The sequence below is a fragment of the Gossypium hirsutum genome, chromosome D12, assembly GCF_007990345.1.
Source record: "Gossypium hirsutum isolate 1008001.06 chromosome D12, Gossypium_hirsutum_v2.1, whole genome shotgun sequence".
Taxonomy (NCBI): Eukaryota; Viridiplantae; Streptophyta; class Magnoliopsida; order Malvales; family Malvaceae; genus Gossypium; species Gossypium hirsutum.
In genome coordinates, this window is record NC_053448.1 from 5,958,053 (window position 1) to 5,976,897 (window position 18,845).

Genomic DNA, 18,845 nt, shown 5'->3' on the forward strand with positions numbered 1-18,845 from the left:
ACCAGCTCATTAACACGTTTCTCCTCCAATGTACAATTCCAAATTATTAAAAACCAGATGAAAACATAGTGAAGCTACTCTCTGGTTGTTTAGAATCATGAGAGCTTTATCAATTTTTGTTGGCATAGCCCTTGTCATGGAAGTCAACAAAACAGAGGGATTGAAAACAGCATCCAAAAACCAACCCCACATTCCCCCAGCAACTAGCAAAGGCATCAAAACAGAGACTAGAAAGCTGGACACCAATCTCTTCTTCCACTTGGGACGAATCCCCGTCGCATATAGCAGATAAAGTAAAAGTACATTACTACATGTACGGTTGCATTGATGACAAGTGCTGTGCTACAGGGAACAATACTGGCAAATGCATAAGCAAAGGTAGCGCAACTAAAGTTCCATGGTAGTAAACGCGGAGAAACGTCACCCTTTGCTTTGATTTTGCTTAAGATATGCAAAAGGGTAGCTATGCATTTCAAAAATCCTGGTTGGCCAAGAAAAAAAGGGGAAGCAAATGATTTGGTGCACGGGAGATAATGGAGACGGTGAAGACAATGCCCTTGTTGAGGGAGTGGAGGGCCGTGACAGTGAGTAGAGGTTCAAGCTTCAAACTTTGAGGCTATGGGCCTCGGTTCAAGCTTCAACCGTCAATGCTCTTTATAAAGGAGAAAGTAGAAAATGTTGTCATGGGCGACCAATGGTTCATAGAAACACATCCTAAACGACAATGAATTATAGGAAATGCAGTGTAATCGACTCTAACTTCATTTGAAAAGAAAAAATATGACAATCATATTTAGAAACTTACTGAACACTTAACTGCACATCACTCTATCGTAGGTCATCTAAGACCAAGCATCTGCCAGAAACATCCCTGCCAATTATTTGCGGTGCAAATGAAATCGAACCGACTCAACTTGGAGTATAGCACTTCATTGGTATAACAAATATTTAACATCAAATGAAATTGAGTAGCAGCAGTCAAGAACTCTTCAGTTACTGTGCTGGTGCCATTTGGATTTGTTTAGCCAGCGATCAGCACCAGACAAAAATCTTAGCAAGAGGTTCTCTTTCGTATTGTATTCTCTCAGTCAAGCAGCAAAATTGGACAGCAATCGAATTTATGTCAATTAACTACGCAGAGCTTGCAGTTACCTTCTTCCTCACAATCCTCTTTCTCCGGGCCTTTGGAGCTCTCGTTTCTTCATTGGCAGCAGATTCAGCATTTCCTTGTCTGATGCCAAGAAGTCCAAGACCAGAAACAATGGCAGTCTTTGATATAAACCATTTAGAGGAGGATCTGGTCCCATCCTCAGAAGGTCTGTTATAAGCCTTCAAGAGGTCATCTGACTGAACCAGTGGATCCACCTCAACACCTAGCCAAGCCAACCTTGATCTCTCTCCTAATTGAACATTCAGAACCCTGCAAAAACCCAGTCAAGCAAGATAAGCACAAACTCCATAGAAGCAAACTAACCAACAATGAAGAGTTCTAAGTGCAAAACAACAGTGCAGTCATAAAATGATAAAATGCTAGTGCTTGCTGTTCTGTCTAACTAGACCCTAAGAAAGTAACCATGATGATCAAAAAGCAATGGGAAAGGTAAGTAGAAAATCTAAGAAAATAGGGATGATTACTGCTTAGGACTACAGTTTAGCAGCACATCTAGAGAAAAGGTATCGAGAAGAATAAAGGAATGCCCAAGCAACACAATCATACGTACTTAACACAACATAAACAAGAGAAATGAAGGGCATGTGGTGCCGGTAGTTCAAAAGGGGCTGGGGGGAAGCAAGAGAGGTCAAGACCTACCTTAAAGCAGTGCTGAAGAACAATGCTACACCAATGACATCAAAATGGTTGACCATTGCTTGATCAAACCCACACAAAAGCTGATATCTAAGGTTTGCATAGAGTCCAAGGAAAGCACCATAACCCAGCGCATTGGTACTCATGGACGGAATTGTCACAGACAACCTGACAATATTATCAAAAAATCAACCATTAATATATAACAACCTTGCAAGCAACAAGAATTTTTTTTTTCCTTTTCCAAATAAATGGAACAACAATATAATTGAGACACCATTAGCTCTACTTACTTTTCCTTCTTTTTACTGGCCAAAAAATTTGACAAAGAACCTTGTACTGCTCCAGCAGTTAATCCAACAATACACAACTCTGCAGCCTTGTAGAAAAGAGAATGGATTCTCTTTTGCAAGTCAAATTCTCTAAGTGGGTAACTCCGTTCAAATATATTGTTGGGAAGCTTCTGCAACGTGTTTTGCAAGTCAAACCGGAAGGTATTGCCATACGAACGACAAGGAGCAAGAGACCAAACTACAAGAGCATTGCATGCTGCTACTGTAAGCACATTCATAAGTGCCAGATCCCATTCTTGTTTAATCCTGTAGATGCAGTAAAGTAAGTCTTTATTAGCTTGATTTGATAAAATGGATCAACAAGGCAAGTAGGCATATTATTGTGTAAGAAAAACTACCTATTCTTTCGATTCTTCACCTCCCACCAAACAGAAGAGCCAATAGTAGCAGCCTCCTCCCAAAGAAGCCTGTATAGAAAGGCAGGATCTGCAAGCATCCTGTCAATAAGAACATCAAACATAAGCATCCAACAACAGATTAACCAATATCAAATATTCATTTTATTTAGAATGCTGGAGACATCCTTGAGTAGGCATAGCAGCATATCTGGGGTTACCTGCCAATAAATGCCCGAGACATTCCTTGAGGAAGAGTCCGAGAAATAAATCTACTAGTGGTTGGTCTGGCATTAATTGCCAAGAATTTTACCATCTGGGCTGAACTGACCAATCCCTGGAGGCACAGTTTTAGTCAGTAGCTGACACAAATCACAAGATCCTTAGATGTGATAAACTGATATAAAAAGACAATAAACCATTTCATAAGCTTGTCGGAAGCCAGCAGGCAAGTCCATCATCGTCTTGTGCCACTCATTTAATACGGCATCTACAAATTTTCGATCAAAGAGCTGGAAAAGAAAATGATGGAAAATCAATAATTTGAGAGAACTTATTCTTTAAGAACCTGACAAATATAAGTCCTTAAACATGCATAATGTATGCGCTGGACTTGATCTCTTACCTCTTCAAGAAACATACGCTTTCTAAATAGTCCCCCCTCTTCTCCCTCACCATCATCATCAAAGTCATCAAAATAATCATCATCATCTCCATCATCATCACCCCCATCTCCACCTCCATGATTAATTTTCTTTCCAATATCTCCACCACCTCCTCCAGTTGCAAGCTGTAATTTCAATGAATTTAAACTAATCCTTAACAATTTGTGGATGATGTTTTCAAGGGAAAAAATGGTATAAAAGACTTGAAAGAAATAATCATCTGATTACAATATATAAATAAATAAATAAATAATAGAACATCAAGCTTCAATCACTAGCAGCAATTTATTGAAGTTATTAGTACAAGGAGCATGCAAACCCAAATCCTCACACCAACCAATATAAAACAGAACAAATATACAGATATCTAGAAAATAAATCGGCATTAACCCGATATATATTCAACTCCTTGACCTAACCATAAGTCCAAAACTTGGCACTAATCAACATTTTAGAAAGCAACTACTATATTTGAAATTTGATATGTAAATCAAGCATGTCAAATCAAGAGTAGAAAGGACATCTTAAGAAATAACATCTGAACGAAAAGATTTCCATTCCTGATTTAACACTGGAGAAGGTTAAGCTTAAGAATTATACAGAAGGAATACTGAAACATATATAAGGTCAAAATTGTTGTAAGATATCGATACAATCTTCCACCAATGGAGAATATGATAATTGCAAGGATGGGATAGAAACAGTGATACATTAAGCTAGTTTAACTCAAAAATCAGTTTGAGCTTCTGTATGGTACATGTGATTCTCTGTTGAATAGAACATTCAGTTGAACATATAAAGATTCATCATATTTCCATTTCTTCGGATTCCTACAACTAAATACTTATACCTCATTTTTTAAAAAGCACATTTAATCTTGCTCAATATTCTTCCATTTCTTCCTTTAAACTTAAATAATAGAAATAAGATGAAAAAATTTCATTTGAATTCATTCAGTAAGTTTCAAGAAAGTATTTTCTATAGTTAACGAAATTAAACAGAACCCCTTTTCTCCTGATATTTAATAAAAAAAAATCAACTCTGAAGTACTTCTATAGTTTTAATAGCTAAAGACTAAATTATTTCTTGCTCTAATTTCAAGGGAAAAAACTAATTAATTCCTATTTCTGAAATTAAGCTTAATTAAGTTAAAAACTAACTCTTCATGCCCAAAGGCAAAAAAACAAAAATGAAAACCAACCTCAGGGCTAGAAGTAGACTGCTTCTGAGACAAATCAAGCTTCCCCTTCTCCAAGGTAACCGCACCAAACGCACCGTATTGCCCTCCTTTCATAACAGGTCCAACCTCACCCGAACCTGAAGATGCGGACTCCACAGGCGCCGGTGGTGCCAAGAAACAGCGCTCTAGAGAAGCGACGGAGGACTCCCCACCGTCGATTAAAGAGGAAGATGAACGTCTCAAAGTCAGATTTTTCCTATGCTTACCAGGTGGGGGCGGCAGACTCGGCTTTAATAACAAGGTTTTGGGAAGTGGAGAGGTTTGGAACATTATATGAGACATTTTCTGTGTTTGGACGGAGAGAAAGATTATGGTTTTCTATTTTCTTTTCCGAGAAAATATTCTGTGAACGAAGTTCACGTTTAAATTTTCTTTTTCTCTCAACAGGGAGAGAAAGTCGAAGAGAAAGCGGAAGAAAGGATTGGAGAGGGGTTTTGATGGATAGTCTCGCGACTACGCGACAACCCAATCCGGTTGACGAAACAGTTGACTCGGGTGAGTTTCTAGTGAGTAGGATCAACCGGCTCGGGGCCGAGTTTGGGATCAATCTTTTTGGGCCATAGGACCTAAGTGAAATTATTTTCTAGGCACCAAATTATAATGGTACAAAGTTGTCTTGAGCAAATTTTAAAGGTTTTTTCGATATCTTTTCCTTGTTTAGCTCTAAGGGCTAGTTTGGATGGGCGGTGTGTTTACCTCCGGTGAGGTTAAAAACAGCTGTGGCGGTGAGATTAGTTACTGTAACGGTGAGATTGGGTACTGTAGCGGTGAGATTAGAAACAATGGTGGAGTGTGTGTTTGGATTCAAACGCAGCTGTAGCGGTGAGGTGAGAATGAAAAATAACTATTAAGGACATCAGATTAGAATTGATATATAATAGAAGTTATTTAAATTATTTTACTTTTTTAAAATTATTAAAATATGCAAATTCATTTAATAAAATATTAAAATGTATCTTCCAATATTTTAATGAATTATATAATTAATTTAAATTATTTATTAGATAAAATGATAATTATTTTTAATTTTTTTATAGTTATAATTAAATTTTTTTTATAACAATGATAAATATTATTTTCACAAATAATAACATTATACTTGGATCTAATTTTGAAGTATCTAAACGGATGATTTTTAATAAAAAAAATATAGTAACATAAGACATAACAAGTTTCATTATTACTAGAAATTAGGTTATGATACAAAATGTGTTTACAAATATTGATTCATTAAACTAGTTGCAATGGTTTCCCTTAACATTGTGATTTCAAGGTCACTTTCTCTGTTAGAAGAACTCGATTCACCTCTGTCAAACTGGCTTGAAGAGACTGGCATGTCCGGTATATTCTCAAATTCTCGAAAATCCCCATCATTTGACCAAGCATGTCTTCGAATGTAATTATGCAAAACCATTGTTGCAATAACTATTAAAACTTGCTTGTTGAATGAATAACTTGGAATATCTCTTAATATTGGCCATTTTTTTTCCACACTCCAAATGTTCGTTCAATCACAGAGCGTAACGAAGAATGGGCATGATTAAAGATTTTTTTTTTCCAAATACTTGATGATTACCTCGACGAAAATCAAGTAAATGATATCGTTCCCCCTATATGGACCTAGAAAACCTGCCATTTGTGGATATCCGGAATCCACAAGATAATCTTTTCCTGCAAAAAAAGTAAAACATAATATCAAGTTTAAAAATAAATTAAAAATTTTAATATTTTTTATGTAAAAAGTAATTAAAAAATTAAAGTTCGACCTGGTGGAGGGTGTGGAAACTTAAACTCTTGCTTTCTAAATGCTTGCAAAAAAATTCTACTATCATGTGATGTTCCTTCCTAACCAGGAAATGCAAAAATAAAGCACATGTTGAAGTCACAAGCTGCCATAATATTTTGAGTTGGTTCACATTTCCGTCCGATGTAAGGTATTTGAGAAGAAGGCGAAATGCATGCTTTTATGTGTGTTCCATCTATGGCCCCAATACAATCCTTTAAAATAAATACAAGTAATGAGATAAAAGTTAGAAATAATTTATGTTTTAAAAATATAAAGATTGTGTAAATTTTACCTTAAAGTGAGGCCAATATCTTGTATCATGTCGAATATGGTTCGGTACTTCCTCGAATTGACCTTCAATGGGTTTAATCGTGTCTATTCCCATTCGAGCAAATATATGCAACATATCAGTAAAAATTCGACTAACAGTTTCCCCAGATCGTTGAAATCACTCTGTTGCATTTGAATTTGATTCTCTATTTCCAAGAATGTACAATGATAATGCTAACTTCTCCATCGCCGATACTTTCCCATTCTTTAAGCCATAATTTGTTTGCAAATCATGCAACAATCTGTGAAATATATTTTTTGGCATCCTAAAACTAATCATGCAACGATCATCGTGCCCATTTAATACTTCGTCCACCCACATTTGACTAGTATAATTTGAATCCATACGCGGTTGCATAGTGAAATAAGTTTCATGGTGTACCAATACACTGCTTAACACATATTCTTCCTCATTATGATAATTGTTGTGCTCAACTTGGGTAACAATTGTGGCTATTCTTCGTTGAGCTTCTTCACTTAATTCAGAGGTATCATAATTCATATCAAAACTATTATACATATTGTTAAATTCATCCATAACCTGAAAAAGTAATCAAATGTAAGTAAATTAATATTTCGTGACATTCTATACAACACAGAAACTTGATTAAAAGCAAAACATAAAAATACCAAACATAAAAAGTAGCATACATTAGTTTTACATATAAAAAAGTAGTATAGTTATATTACAATAATATTTCTAAGGAGCTGATGGTGGAGGTGGTTGATGGTATGGTTGGAAGGGAAATGAGGATGTTGCTACCAAGGATGAAAATGATGCAATTGGATTTTGTTCAGCATACTCACGTCGAAGCCACCAAACCCTATCATCTGGATCTAAGTTCAAAAACATTTCTCGTTTCACCGGTATTTGGAACATTTTGGTGGCAAAATAGTACAGTTCATATCTTTTTGGAATTTCATCTCCCAAAGCACGCAAAGCATCCATTGCATTTGAAATAGTATATTGAGAGTGAGGAAAAATAATTTCATTCACTGACTTCCTTGGACTAGCCATACTCTCACACAATTTCTCAATCTGAGTAGTTAATGTATTTCTTGATGATTTTCTACTTGAACTTGATTTTTTTCCTTTACCGTGTACAGCTCCAAGTGTTTACTTTCTTCGATTAGGAATTTCATGAGAAGGGTTTGATGGTACCTCATCAGGAGGAATACATTCATTCTCGTTACTATGTTCATCTGAATCACCAAATCCCTCATTAAGTGCATCATCTCCCATAGGAACCCCACTTGGAAGAACACCAGACGAAGGTGTCCATGCATTCTCTCCGGTGGCTACAATGCCACCAAACATTTGCCACATTAACACATTCAATCGTGGTTCAATTCATTTTTTCTTAAATCCTTTAAAATCAGGATTTTCCTACATAACATGTTAAATGTTAAATGTTATACTAAGATTTTTATAATTGTAAATTATTAATATCAATAAACTTTATGTATTAAAATAATGATAAAGTGAACACTAACCTGTATTTTTGTAGCCCACCATTCTTCGGTAGCATCGACCATCTTTTTAGATGGACACCATCCAATACCTGTAGATTCCTTAAGCAACTCCCTCCATAACCTCCATTCCTTTTTTAATGTATCCCACTTATTTTTCAATTGAGGTTTTCCATAATTTTTTTGTGTTTTTGCTTGAAAAAGAGCAATGACATTTTCCCATCCTTTTGAGTTTAGATGAGTTGTCGGTCTATTACCAGCATTGACTTCATTCACGCAAAGTTCACAAAATATCAATGTCAGCTCATCATCCCAAACAACTTTTGTTGCTAAGCTACTATCTCCCTCCATAAAATTTCGTGTCTTTATCATCTATTGTCATTGATATAATTCAGTCAATGTGCTAGCATTCACCAAGAAGCATAGAGCAAATATATAGTCTATAAGTTATATTAGACGTCTCCTAATGCTAATCTTTATCTAGCCACACCCAAAAAAAACTGGCACCTTAATTGGAAAAAAAAACTGTTGTAGTTTCTTTCTGGATTTCTCTTTTTTGATTGTCTATAAATAGATACATGTGTTATTATGGCTTTTATAGCCAAATATATTACATACTATTCATTTTTATTTTCCCTGTATTTTTGGGCTTGTAAGATGGACTTATTTATTTTTTAATTTATCTTTTTTGTTTTGTTTTGTTTATTTTTTAATCAAATGTTCTTGGACAAAAACTCAGGTCAAAATAAATGTGTTAGTAAATGAGTCAAAATTTTATAAATATAGAAAGGAAACTATGACAAATTATGACCATTGTTCAGAATTGGTCTCTAAACTATTGTTGTTATATCAATTAAGTCATGTCATTATTAAAACATGCCAAATATTACGTGGCATTGTAACAACTTGTTTTTTCACCAGTGTAGAAAAATTCGACTTTGAGATCGAATTGTTTAAACTGAAAATTTCTGAAAAATTAAACCAAGAAGTTTCCGGGGCGAGAATGAGAATTGAGATGAAAATGATTAAAGAAATTAGTAAGTATAGTATAAAGACTAAATTGAAGAAGTAGTAAACATTAGGAGGATTAGGTGAGTTATTAATCAAAGCTATGAGTCGGAGGCAGTAGTTAGTAGATGATATTGATTTTAGCCATTGAAGTCCACTAACATATTTATGAATCAATAATGGCCATTAGATTTATGATTAGAAAAGGATTTATATTATTATTATTATGAGAACATAAAAGGAAAGATGAAAGAACAGATTTGGTCATTCTCATCTCTCCCAGACGGCAAAGAAAGGAAGAAAAAACAAAGAAATTTTCTCTCCATGCCGTGAGTTCAATCCGAGAGGTTAGTGTTTCCTCCTTCAAATTTTGATTGAATTATAGCTTTAGCTGTTACTTAAGAGTTAAGAACAAAACCTATTCAAGTGAATGTAGAAATTGAAAAGAAAATGCTTAGAAAACCTAGAAATACCATAAATGCTCAAATTCTGTATCCTTCGATATGGTGGTTGGATTTGTTTTGGCAAGTTCTTTTATTTAGTTTCTAGTAGAAAGATGTAACAGAGTAGTAGACTTTGATTGAAAGCTTTGTCCTGAAAATTGAAAATTTCTATAAGGGAAGCTCCTCTGACATCTTTGTCTAAAAGGGGGAGAAGTAGCAGCAAATGTTCAAAATGAGAATGGTGATTGTTAATAATTGTTGCTTTATGCTTTGCCAGAGTCGATCTGGTGTAGCAAACGGTAGATACGATAGATGTTGATTTATATCAATTCTACAACCTACTGAAAGAAAATGAGACTGATAGCATCAATGGGGTTCATAATCATAATCATGGCCTTGCTTTAGTTATGGTGGTTATGCTTTTGTACCCTCTTCTTTAGTACTGGTACGTGGATTGGGATCTTGCAGGAGCTTCAAATAGAATTTTCCCAGTATGAACATCCCGTTGTTTTGACAGTTGAAGCTCAGGTAAAAGAAGACTGCTAACTTGGCTCATGAATCCCTATGCATATTCATGGATTATATAACTAAAATATTTCTTCTCAATCAAGCAAAATATGTTGGGAATTTGGGAGGTGCATTGAGCAAAAATTTGTTCTTGAAGGTATAGTATAAAATGCTTTACCGTTACTCGGACGTGAAGGCTGAATGAAACTCAGATTTGTTTCTAATTTCCTGTGTGATTGCAAATGGTTATCCATGCAGGACAAGAAACAGAGGTACTATGTTGTCTCTGCTCTTGCAGATACAAAAGTAGATTTGAAAGGTACATTATTTTCTTTTTAAGAAAATTAATTTTTGTAATCTGTGTTCAAGTTTTTCTTTTTAAATATTTGAAATAGTTTGTAATAAGGCTTCGCATTATCTTAACTGTTTCATTAGTTATGTATAAAATTATATATTGTGAATATATCATAAATTAACTCATATATATAATAACTTCTAATTTAACATACATGACACCTAATTTTATAAGTTTAATTTTTAATTCATTTGTTGTTTATCTCGTGTTCTCTTTATGCTACTTTTTGTGGTTTTTGTTGATACTAGATGGGACTTGTGTGGATTATTTGTCATGCTCTATATTTCTTGAAATTACTTTGGAAAGAGTGTGTATGCTTGGTGGACAATGTGATGACCAATCATATTGACAAAGGAAGTGTATGGTCGAGCATGGTTCTATTTCTTAGGGGGAGATATATTCTAGTTTTCGTTGATTTGTTCAGATTGTGTGTTAATTGTTTGTTGTTGATCTTGTCAAAATGTCAAAGAGGGAGATTATTAGAACTTTGATTGCTTCTCTTGTTTTATTTCATGTTCGAACAACATATAGAATAACAATTTTGTATAGTCAAAGTTTTTAGTGTTGGCATATTTGACTTTTTAATTACATGGCTTTTGCTTTAATTTTATTTAGCAGCAAATGAGGAGGTATGGAAGTTGAAGATGGGATTAATGAGATTATCTTTTAGTCTATTGACTTGGCAGTGGTTTTTGGCCAACACTGGCAGTGTTTTTGTAGAGGATACCTATTGTTGGTTGGTTGTTCCAGCAACCATATATTAGATCGGTATGTTTTGTTTCTAAGTTAAGTACTTTTGTTTTTAGCTTGTAAACTTCTGCTATACATGCATACTTGTGAAGTATTATTTTGTTAGTTCTTGGTTGGTTGTTTACTTGATTGAATCAATTTGAACTTTTAACAGCTTCCTAGAATAGCCCTAAATTTTGAAATATGAGCAATGGTCTTTAGTGATCTCAGATTATGAAGGAAAGCCAAAAAGTAATCTAAAACTAAGTTCTTATTGAATATTTTTGACTAGCTGAAAAAAGTTTGGTCTGAAGCCATTTTATTTTGCATTCAACATGTCAGCAACTGAATCAGCATCCATTCTTCTTGCTGCAAGTAGTGGGCAAATAGCTATCCATGTGTCCAATGCATGTGAGAGGCAAGACACGTTGTAACCTATACTGCCACCTTGCCCTACATGTTTACCTCACAACTCAAATAGAATAAAATTCAGCCTATTCAACTGCATGGGAGCACTTATGACTAAAAAGAAATGCATGACTCGGCCTATAACTTAAGTTTAGGCTAAGCCTTTCTCTAGAATCTTGGGAACCTTAGAACCTTTCTATACAAGCTTTTGTTGTTTCGTTTGTTTAGCTATGCTTTGTCTTGTTTTTGACAGTTTTTAGTTTTTGAGGGTTTGAGACATGAATACAACATTGCAGGAGATGTTTTCTTATTTGTTTTCTTATTTTATCAGGTCTCTTTCATTAGATAATAATGTTTTAATTATGTTGATTTTTATAGGTTAGAAGGGAGAAAATCAGTGAAAGAATGAAGTATCTGTAAGATTTATACCAGGATGTAACAAAATCACAGGCAAAGCTGGTATGCTTGATGAAATCATCAATTATGTTCAATCTCTTCAACGGCAAGTAGAGGTAAAAAAATAATGGAGAAAGAACATATGGATTTGTGTATGAACACAAAAATTCTTTTTCATTTCTAGTAATTACTTAACTGCTTTAAGATTTTGTCCTCCATGTGAGGACATATTTATTTCTTGTTATTTTCTTAGCTAAGAACAAGATGAGAACAAGATGAGAAGGAAAAATAGAAACTACTTTGATACAATTCAAACACATATATAGAGTAGAAAAAGAAGGGTTTTGACTTACCAGATCAAAGTTGAGAACAAGATTGATAGGATGAGTCGAGAATATGAGCTTCTTTGAGTCTGCTGTGAGTGTCAATTGAAGGAGTTGAAGAGCAGGGTTTTCTGCAGGAAAAGAAATTAATTTAATTTTCAAGGCTAAAATGGTAAAATGATAAGTAAAAGTAAGGGTGTTTTTGTCTGTTACAGTGCCAACAGCTCAGTAAATTCATCCACTGCAGCTGATTTCTCCAGCTGAAAATTAGCTGACCAGTGTGGTTGAAAGGAAAACTCACTGCACTGACTGTGCAAACCAAACAACTGCTGCAGTGAGTTTGGCACTGTAAACGCACCTCACTGGTAGTAACTGGGCATCCAAAGGAGCCCTAAGTCTTAAATTCGGAAGGTATAATGAAAGTGATTCTTCATATTTTTATGCAATGGCATCTTAAATGCAATAAACGTAAATTATGGTAAATAATTAGCCTTAATTCATAAACTACTTATAGTAGTATTAGTATCTTCATGCTATCATGAAGGCTTTTGTATTAAGAGTGTCATAAATTAGTCATTGTTAAAAACTGATCATTATATATTAGAATGAAATACACATAGTTATTCCGTCAATTATACTAAATTTTATCAATAAAAAATGGACTAAATATTAAAAAAAAAACCACAAGGTACCAGATGGTGGAATAAAGAGCAAACAGTTTGGGAAGCTGTTCATCCACCTTGCAAATTTTGTATGTCTCTTTTGTTAAACCACCATAGGTTTTTTTCCTACTACTAAACTTTCGTTGAACCATGGCAATTAAAAACAAAACCCTAATTATCCTAATCTATTTTAAACTCCTAATTATTTTATTGAAATTAAATTAATCGATTAAAACTTTTAATTATCTTAATATTTTATATTTTAATTATTATCCTAATATCTATTTAAAATTAATCTAAACTATTTTAATAATAACAAAATCTAAAAACTTTAAATTATCCTAACTCAAATGTCACCTCCGAGCTTCGTTATTTTTCTTACTTTTCCTTTTGCCATTTTTCCTTGTTTTTCCATTTATTTTTTTCGTTTTGCTGTAATTCAATTTCTTTAGACATCCAATACAAGAATTCACCTACGCTCATAAAATAATTCTACACATTTTTTTTATATTTTTGTACCATCAATATTCTAACAATTCAATTATTGAATTTATCAATATAATTGTATTTGTCATCATGTAAATTTTCAGAATAAATCTGATATATTTATCATATTGATCTAAAAAAGTATATAAAATTAATATTTATTGAATGTTTCAAAGTTTTTTTTTTTACATAAAACAAATTGCTATAAATTTTTAGTTTACATCAAATTTGACATGCATGATCTATATGAATAAAATACGAAATATGATGATTGAATCATTAAAATATCTGTCGTATAAAAATATACGAAAGGATATAATGTGTAAGAAGATCCTTCCCCAATCATATCTCATATATATATAATATTTGATGTATTGTCGATGCATAAATTCAAACACCATCAATATATGTTTTGACGATTTTATTTATTAAATAAAAAGGATATTGAATTTTTTGTTTTTTAATTGTAAAAAATGACTTTCTATTAGTACATTTTAACAGTGTTAATGGAAAGGTTTAATTTAATGGTATTTGATTAAATTAAAAATTAATGATTTATATGAAAATTGAGTGATGTTAAATGTAAAATACTCTTGTTCTCTAATATTTTTATTTTTAAAAAAATTCAACCATACACGGTAGTTACTTTCCAAGCCTTAGTTTTCAACTTGATTTGTTGATTTCATATGATAAAGAAACCAAATGAAACCTTTCTTTTCAAACTAAGAAGTCCAGTTCAGTGTTGTACACAATATATTCTTTCCTTCTTTCGTTTCGTGTGGTGCACCAAACATGCGAAATTAACCCCACACACCACCTATAATCCCACACCAACATGCCTACATCCTAGCAAGGTTGTAACAAAATATAACTATTGACTGCTAAATGATAATTTAAAATTTTAGAAGCTATTTAACATACTGAAGTCATATAAATATATATATTCTTTTTATCATTCCAGGAGTATTATAAGACACTAGTTTTTACAATTTCCATATAGGGGCTCAAAAAGAAGCAGGGTATATATTCTTTACACTTTGAATCAATATAAGAGACTTCTTTGTGATGCCTGCTTCTTCCGTAGCCACACCATCTCTAGGTGTTATTCCCTTTGGGAAAAACACCCTGCATTTTTTTCTTTTTTCTCATAAACACTCGAAGTAAGATGAGTGGCCTGCCAGCTTTCTGGCTTGGACCATCAGTTCATCATCCATCTCATTTACATGTACATTGCTTGCCTGAAGGAAAAAAAAACTTCGAAACTTTTTGTACGTGCTTCTACAACCCTTGCCATATCAAAATTTGGAAATGAACATCTATCATGGACGACTTGGAACTTTGGGTGGTATGGCACATAATGAATCAATCCGATCATAAAAGGAGACAAAAGATCAAGACTCCTAAAGATCCCAATAACCAGAATTCCTTGGGGAGAACACTAACTGCTTTAGCTGCAAATGCACAACAATCACAAAAACAATCCTTACAATTAGCTAAAGCATCATTAACAAAATATGGATAGATGGGAGACGGATGAATCTTAACAAACATTAGAAAGCTCAACACAACAATGCCAAGTTTGTGACAATACAAAGGAGAGCATTTTTCAAAAACAAAATACATAAGCAGAATCATATAAATATTTCTTTCGGGAGAATAGTATAAGGGTGGATTTGGATGGGCGATTGGGTGCGGTGCTGTGCGTTTAGCTTACTTTTTGTCTCACGCTACAGTATCTAATCTCACCGTCACCGCTGTTTTTACACTAACCGCAGATAAACACACTGCCGATCCAAACTCACCCTAAGTCACTAAGCGTTAGATGCTTACATGAAGGTGATTGCACTGATGGTGACTGAGCAAGGGGTGCAGAAACTGGGCCCTTCACGCTGTCTATACCCTGGCCCGGATGAGACCCATAAGACACTGAAGGTAATGGTGGTAGATCTGGGGACAGCTGTGACGTGGAATGTGGATGATGAGGAGTTAGGTTAGAATGAGATCTTGGAGTGGCAGGGCGAGAGTATGGACAGGGGGGAGGAGCTATAGTAGAGGGTGCAGGAGAAATCAGAGGAGGAAAAGAAGGGTAGGGACCACTTTCAGGACCTGGTGAATGCAGGGGACTATTACCAGATGGAGAAGCAGCTTTACACTTACGGCAAGGTTGGGGATGATGACTCTTGGGTGATGATGCTGGAGGATGAGTAGGCCTAAAAGAAGGATGTGGGGAAATAGATGGCTCTGGAGATGGAGCTGGTGAAGCAGTGGGAGCAGTAGCATGAAGTGTACCCTTGAGATAAGATGATAAACTAATGCTTTTAACTTTACCAAAGACTGAGTTATTAAGACCAAGATTCTTAGCAGGAGACTCTGTGATGGTTTGAGCCAATTGCTTTAATCTCTGAGGCAGAAGGTTACCAAAATCAGATGATGTCACTGAAGCCTGAATGATGACTAGGGAGGATATCGTCGACCCTTTTTGGTTTGTTAATTGCACAAACAAATTCTGCAATTAAAAATAATAATAATTATTAGCTAGTACCATAAATAGGAATCAAACATTAGGACATATGCTCTTCCCTCCAAACTCCCAATTTCTGGTCCACTGCAATGAAGAAACTTCAAGGGTTTAATTTCCTAAACTCGGGCTAAGATGCAGTTACTAATAAATGATTTGACAGTTATACCTATATCCTAGGAGCTGCTAATCAAGAGTGTTAATACAGTTAACACAGAACACTTAAGATGCAGTGTCTTTCTTTATCCTTTTTGAGAATCAATTTACTATTATTCAACAATTCAATTGATTTTGAATAATTGGGTAGCAAGAAATCTTCCAATTCCCACTTCCAAACACTATTAGATCAGATCTGAGGTCATGGGAATGGTAGTGTGATACTACCATAGATCCACCCAAAAACCAAACATTGGTGAAATCAAAATGCGCAAGTGTTGCTAGAAACAGATACCATACCTCATAAGGTCTCAGACGCAGGCCATATTTCAGCTGATCTTTTAACTGAATGAAGTTGGCCAGTATTTCAGCTATAGAATTATTCAGAGTAAAATTAAATAGCATTTGGGTTATGGGCCAGATGAAAGCAGGTTGTACAGGGATTACAGTGATGCCCTTAGGAAACTTCAAAATCTCAAACTTAGAAGGCTGCCCGAAAATTGAAGTAGTCAAAGTCAGATTGGATTGTTGAAGGAACAGCTCAATTAAAGATGATCTCAGCACACTTAGAGATACTGGGTTTATTGGACTACTTATGGGGTCGGAAAGAAGGCCAAACACCACATCAGTAGAGTTAGATGCACCTGACTGGTGCATGGATAAGACAACCACCTGTGAAAATGAGTAAATTTAGATCAACTTCTCACATAATGGGGCAGTAAATACATGTAAATATAAATGGCATAAGATGGGTGTAAAACCTTAGTAGCCGGCATGCCTATTTCTTCATAGATATCATATTCTAACTTTTCAACATACCGAACAAGCTCTGAAACTGGTTTCTGAAGTTTAAAGTATGCACGAACTGAGGCTGCAAAGCATAAATGAATGCATGTAAGTAACAAACAAGGAAAATTACTAGTATTTCACTAAGCATTTAGACCAAAGTCACCAAATCAGGAAAGGCTAATTCTAAATAAGGAACTGATGTCCGTTATCTTAATTTGACAGCTCCATTAAAAAATGAAGTAACATGCCAAGAAAGGCCATTGAGTTCAATAGAGAACTGAATACTCGTATGATGGCACATGATCTTGCAAAAGATTACCAGTTTCTATGTGATCAACTGTTTATCAATTTATGGTATGAAAAAAACAATCACCACAGATCCTTGCCTCAAACATTTGAGATTTTTGTTTAAAAGAAAAAAAAAAGGGAGGGGGGGGGAGGGGATTAACGCATTGAAACAAGCCATTAACCGTTTCCCCTGTAACAAAAAGGAGAAATACTCTAAAAATAGAAAAAAAAATCACTTTCTATTATACTTGAACCAGGCTTTAAACATAAAATTGAATATATAGATACACACATATAGTTCCAATTTAGAAATCAATAAAGAACCTGCCCTCACAGTAATAGCAGTAGAAGGTGAAGTACATGCATACCTATTTACCCAAAGAATTAGCAGAAACCAATAAAACAACAAGGCAAAATAAATAACATCCGAAACCCGAAAGGTATGAAAGAAAAACAAGGGAAAACCCACATTTTAGAATATCAAAACTCCAGATTTAAAAGATAGATTTCGAATCTACAAAATGAAATACAATCAAGTGCAATTACAAGAGGAGCCAACCAAGAACCCTAATTGAAGCACAAAGGTGAAATAGATATCAATCAGGGAAATACCCATTAGTCCTCGACAGTTGAGGATCCAATTAAAACAACAAAAAGTGCAAAGAAAATTAACATAAGCGCAATTATCGGAGATACCGTAAAAACCCTAATCAAACAGAAAAGAAAAAAACCGCTTCAATGATCAAACCCTAGTCAAACAAATAAAACGAGAGACTAAATTAAAATTTTAAAAAGAAAAGAAAAACCTACCACTGAGCTTAATAGCTTGTTTGGCATCAAATCCAGTGGTTATAGAACGGTAAGGAAGGATCCAGAAGATCCCTGGCAACAAAACCGACAAACTAAGAAACAAAACAAAAACACATTTGAAACTGAGGTCGTTTGAAAGCCTTGAGAAAAGCATCCAACAGCTCCCTGGACGCCCTTGATCATTCCCTGATTCAAGATTCTGCTCTCTTTGCTGCAGATCTGGGTCCTCATTTTTCCCCATTGAAAGAGCATCTGGAAGAGCACAAAGAAAAGGTAAAGACTTCTCTCTCTCTCTCTCTCTAACTCACTGGCCCTGGGTCCTTCTCTTCTTTTGAACTTTGGCTCTCTAGAAAACTCACTCTATCACCAACAACAGCAACAAAGAATAACTTTGCAAAGGGTTGAAGCGTGTGGATTGAAAGACAAGCGTTAATGGTGGGCATATGCCCTCTGCCTCTCTCGCTCTCTCTCTGTCTATTAACTACAAAATTGTTACACACTGCCTTTTCTCTTTCTCTCTCTCTCTAACGCTCACCTTTTTCACTTTCATTTTATTTCACAAGCTTTTAATTGAGTTGAAATTACAGGATTCAATTTTAGTGTTACTTGCTGTTGAATTATTTTTATAGAGTAATAAATATTATATTTATTTTATTCAAACACATTAGGGTATTATTTTTACGTGCACCCATAGTAATACTATAATAATTCCCAATTAACTGACAATATATTTCTAAAATATTTGGTGGTAAAACAAGTATCTTCTCTTTCACTTTTCATTTCATCTAAGCTAATTCTTTATAATAAAATAATTTTAATTTTAATTTTATTTAAAAATAAAAATATTTTCATGCCAACTTAATAATAAATAAGTTTTTTTTTTTTAAAAAAAGGTATTTTGGTTGGTGCCACTATGAAGTGGACAATGTGTCATAAAACAAAAAACAAAAGGGTCACTTGCTTGGAGGAGAAATTTTTTAA

The 18,845-nt window shown here is 34.4% G+C and overlaps 3 protein-coding genes across 3 annotated transcripts; all 3 read right to left on the bottom strand.

The window, feature by feature from the left end:
* Nucleotides 1-739: 739 nt before the first annotated feature.
* On the bottom strand, nucleotides 740-4,999 carry LOC107945111 (protein RETICULATA-RELATED 1, chloroplastic). Its single transcript, XM_016878966.2, has 8 exons — nucleotides 4,362-4,999; nucleotides 3,121-3,285; nucleotides 2,915-3,007; nucleotides 2,717-2,832; nucleotides 2,499-2,597; nucleotides 2,101-2,406; nucleotides 1,811-1,975; nucleotides 740-1,420 (listed from the first exon to the last, which is right to left on the bottom strand). The coding sequence occupies exons 1-8, from the start codon at nucleotides 4,680-4,682 to the stop codon at nucleotides 1,132-1,134; spliced, it is 1,554 nt and encodes a 517-aa protein (XP_016734455.1). The 5' UTR covers nucleotides 4,683-4,999; the 3' UTR covers nucleotides 740-1,131.
* Nucleotides 5,000-7,814: 2,815 nt separating this feature from the next.
* On the bottom strand, nucleotides 7,815-8,358 carry LOC121224509 (L10-interacting MYB domain-containing protein-like). The gene is made up of 2 exons (XM_041107947.1): nucleotides 8,011-8,358; nucleotides 7,815-7,903 (listed from the first exon to the last, which is right to left on the bottom strand). The coding sequence occupies exons 1-2, from the start codon at nucleotides 8,356-8,358 to the stop codon at nucleotides 7,868-7,870; spliced, it is 384 nt and encodes a 127-aa protein (XP_040963881.1). The 3' UTR covers nucleotides 7,815-7,867.
* Nucleotides 8,359-14,229: 5,871 nt separating this feature from the next.
* LOC107945112 (proline-rich protein 36) lies at nucleotides 14,230-18,527 on the bottom strand. Its single transcript, XM_016878967.2, has 5 exons — nucleotides 17,865-18,527; nucleotides 16,739-16,848; nucleotides 16,278-16,649; nucleotides 15,134-15,809; nucleotides 14,230-14,754 (listed from the first exon to the last, which is right to left on the bottom strand). Exons 1-5 carry the CDS (start codon nucleotides 18,103-18,105, stop codon nucleotides 14,675-14,677), a joined length of 1,479 nt encoding a protein of 492 aa, XP_016734456.1. The 5' UTR covers nucleotides 18,106-18,527; the 3' UTR covers nucleotides 14,230-14,674.
* Between the last annotated feature and the right edge of the window lie 318 nt (nucleotides 18,528-18,845).

Coding starts and splice junctions, on each gene's coding strand:
- LOC107945111 (XM_016878966.2), bottom strand. CDS start 4,682: ATGTCTCATATAATGTTCCAAACCTCTCCACTTCCCAAAACCTTGTTA. Junction 2,833..2,914: donor TCCGACAAGCTTATGAAATG/GTTTATTGTCTT, acceptor CTGTGCCTCCAG/GGATTGGTCAGTTCAGCCCA. Junction 2,598..2,716: donor TCTCGGGCATTTATTGGCAG/GTAACCCCAGAT, acceptor TCTTATTGACAG/GATGCTTGCAGATCCTGCCT.
- LOC121224509 (XM_041107947.1), bottom strand. CDS start 8,358: ATGATAAAGACACGAAATTTTATGGAGGGAGATAGTAGCTTAGCAACA. Junction 7,904..8,010: donor GGTGGGCTACAAAAATACAG/GTTAGTGTTCAC, acceptor CATGTTATGTAG/GAAAATCCTGATTTTAAAGG.
- LOC107945112 (XM_016878967.2), bottom strand. CDS start 18,105: ATGGGGAAAAATGAGGACCCAGATCTGCAGCAAAGAGAGCAGAATCTT. Junction 16,650..16,738: donor TAGGCATGCCGGCTACTAAG/GTTTTACACCCA, acceptor TCATTTTCACAG/GTGGTTGTCTTATCCATGCA. Junction 14,755..15,133: donor ATCAGTGCAATCACCTTCAT/GTAAGCATCTAA, acceptor GTGCATTTGCAG/CTAAAGCAGTTAGTGTTCTC.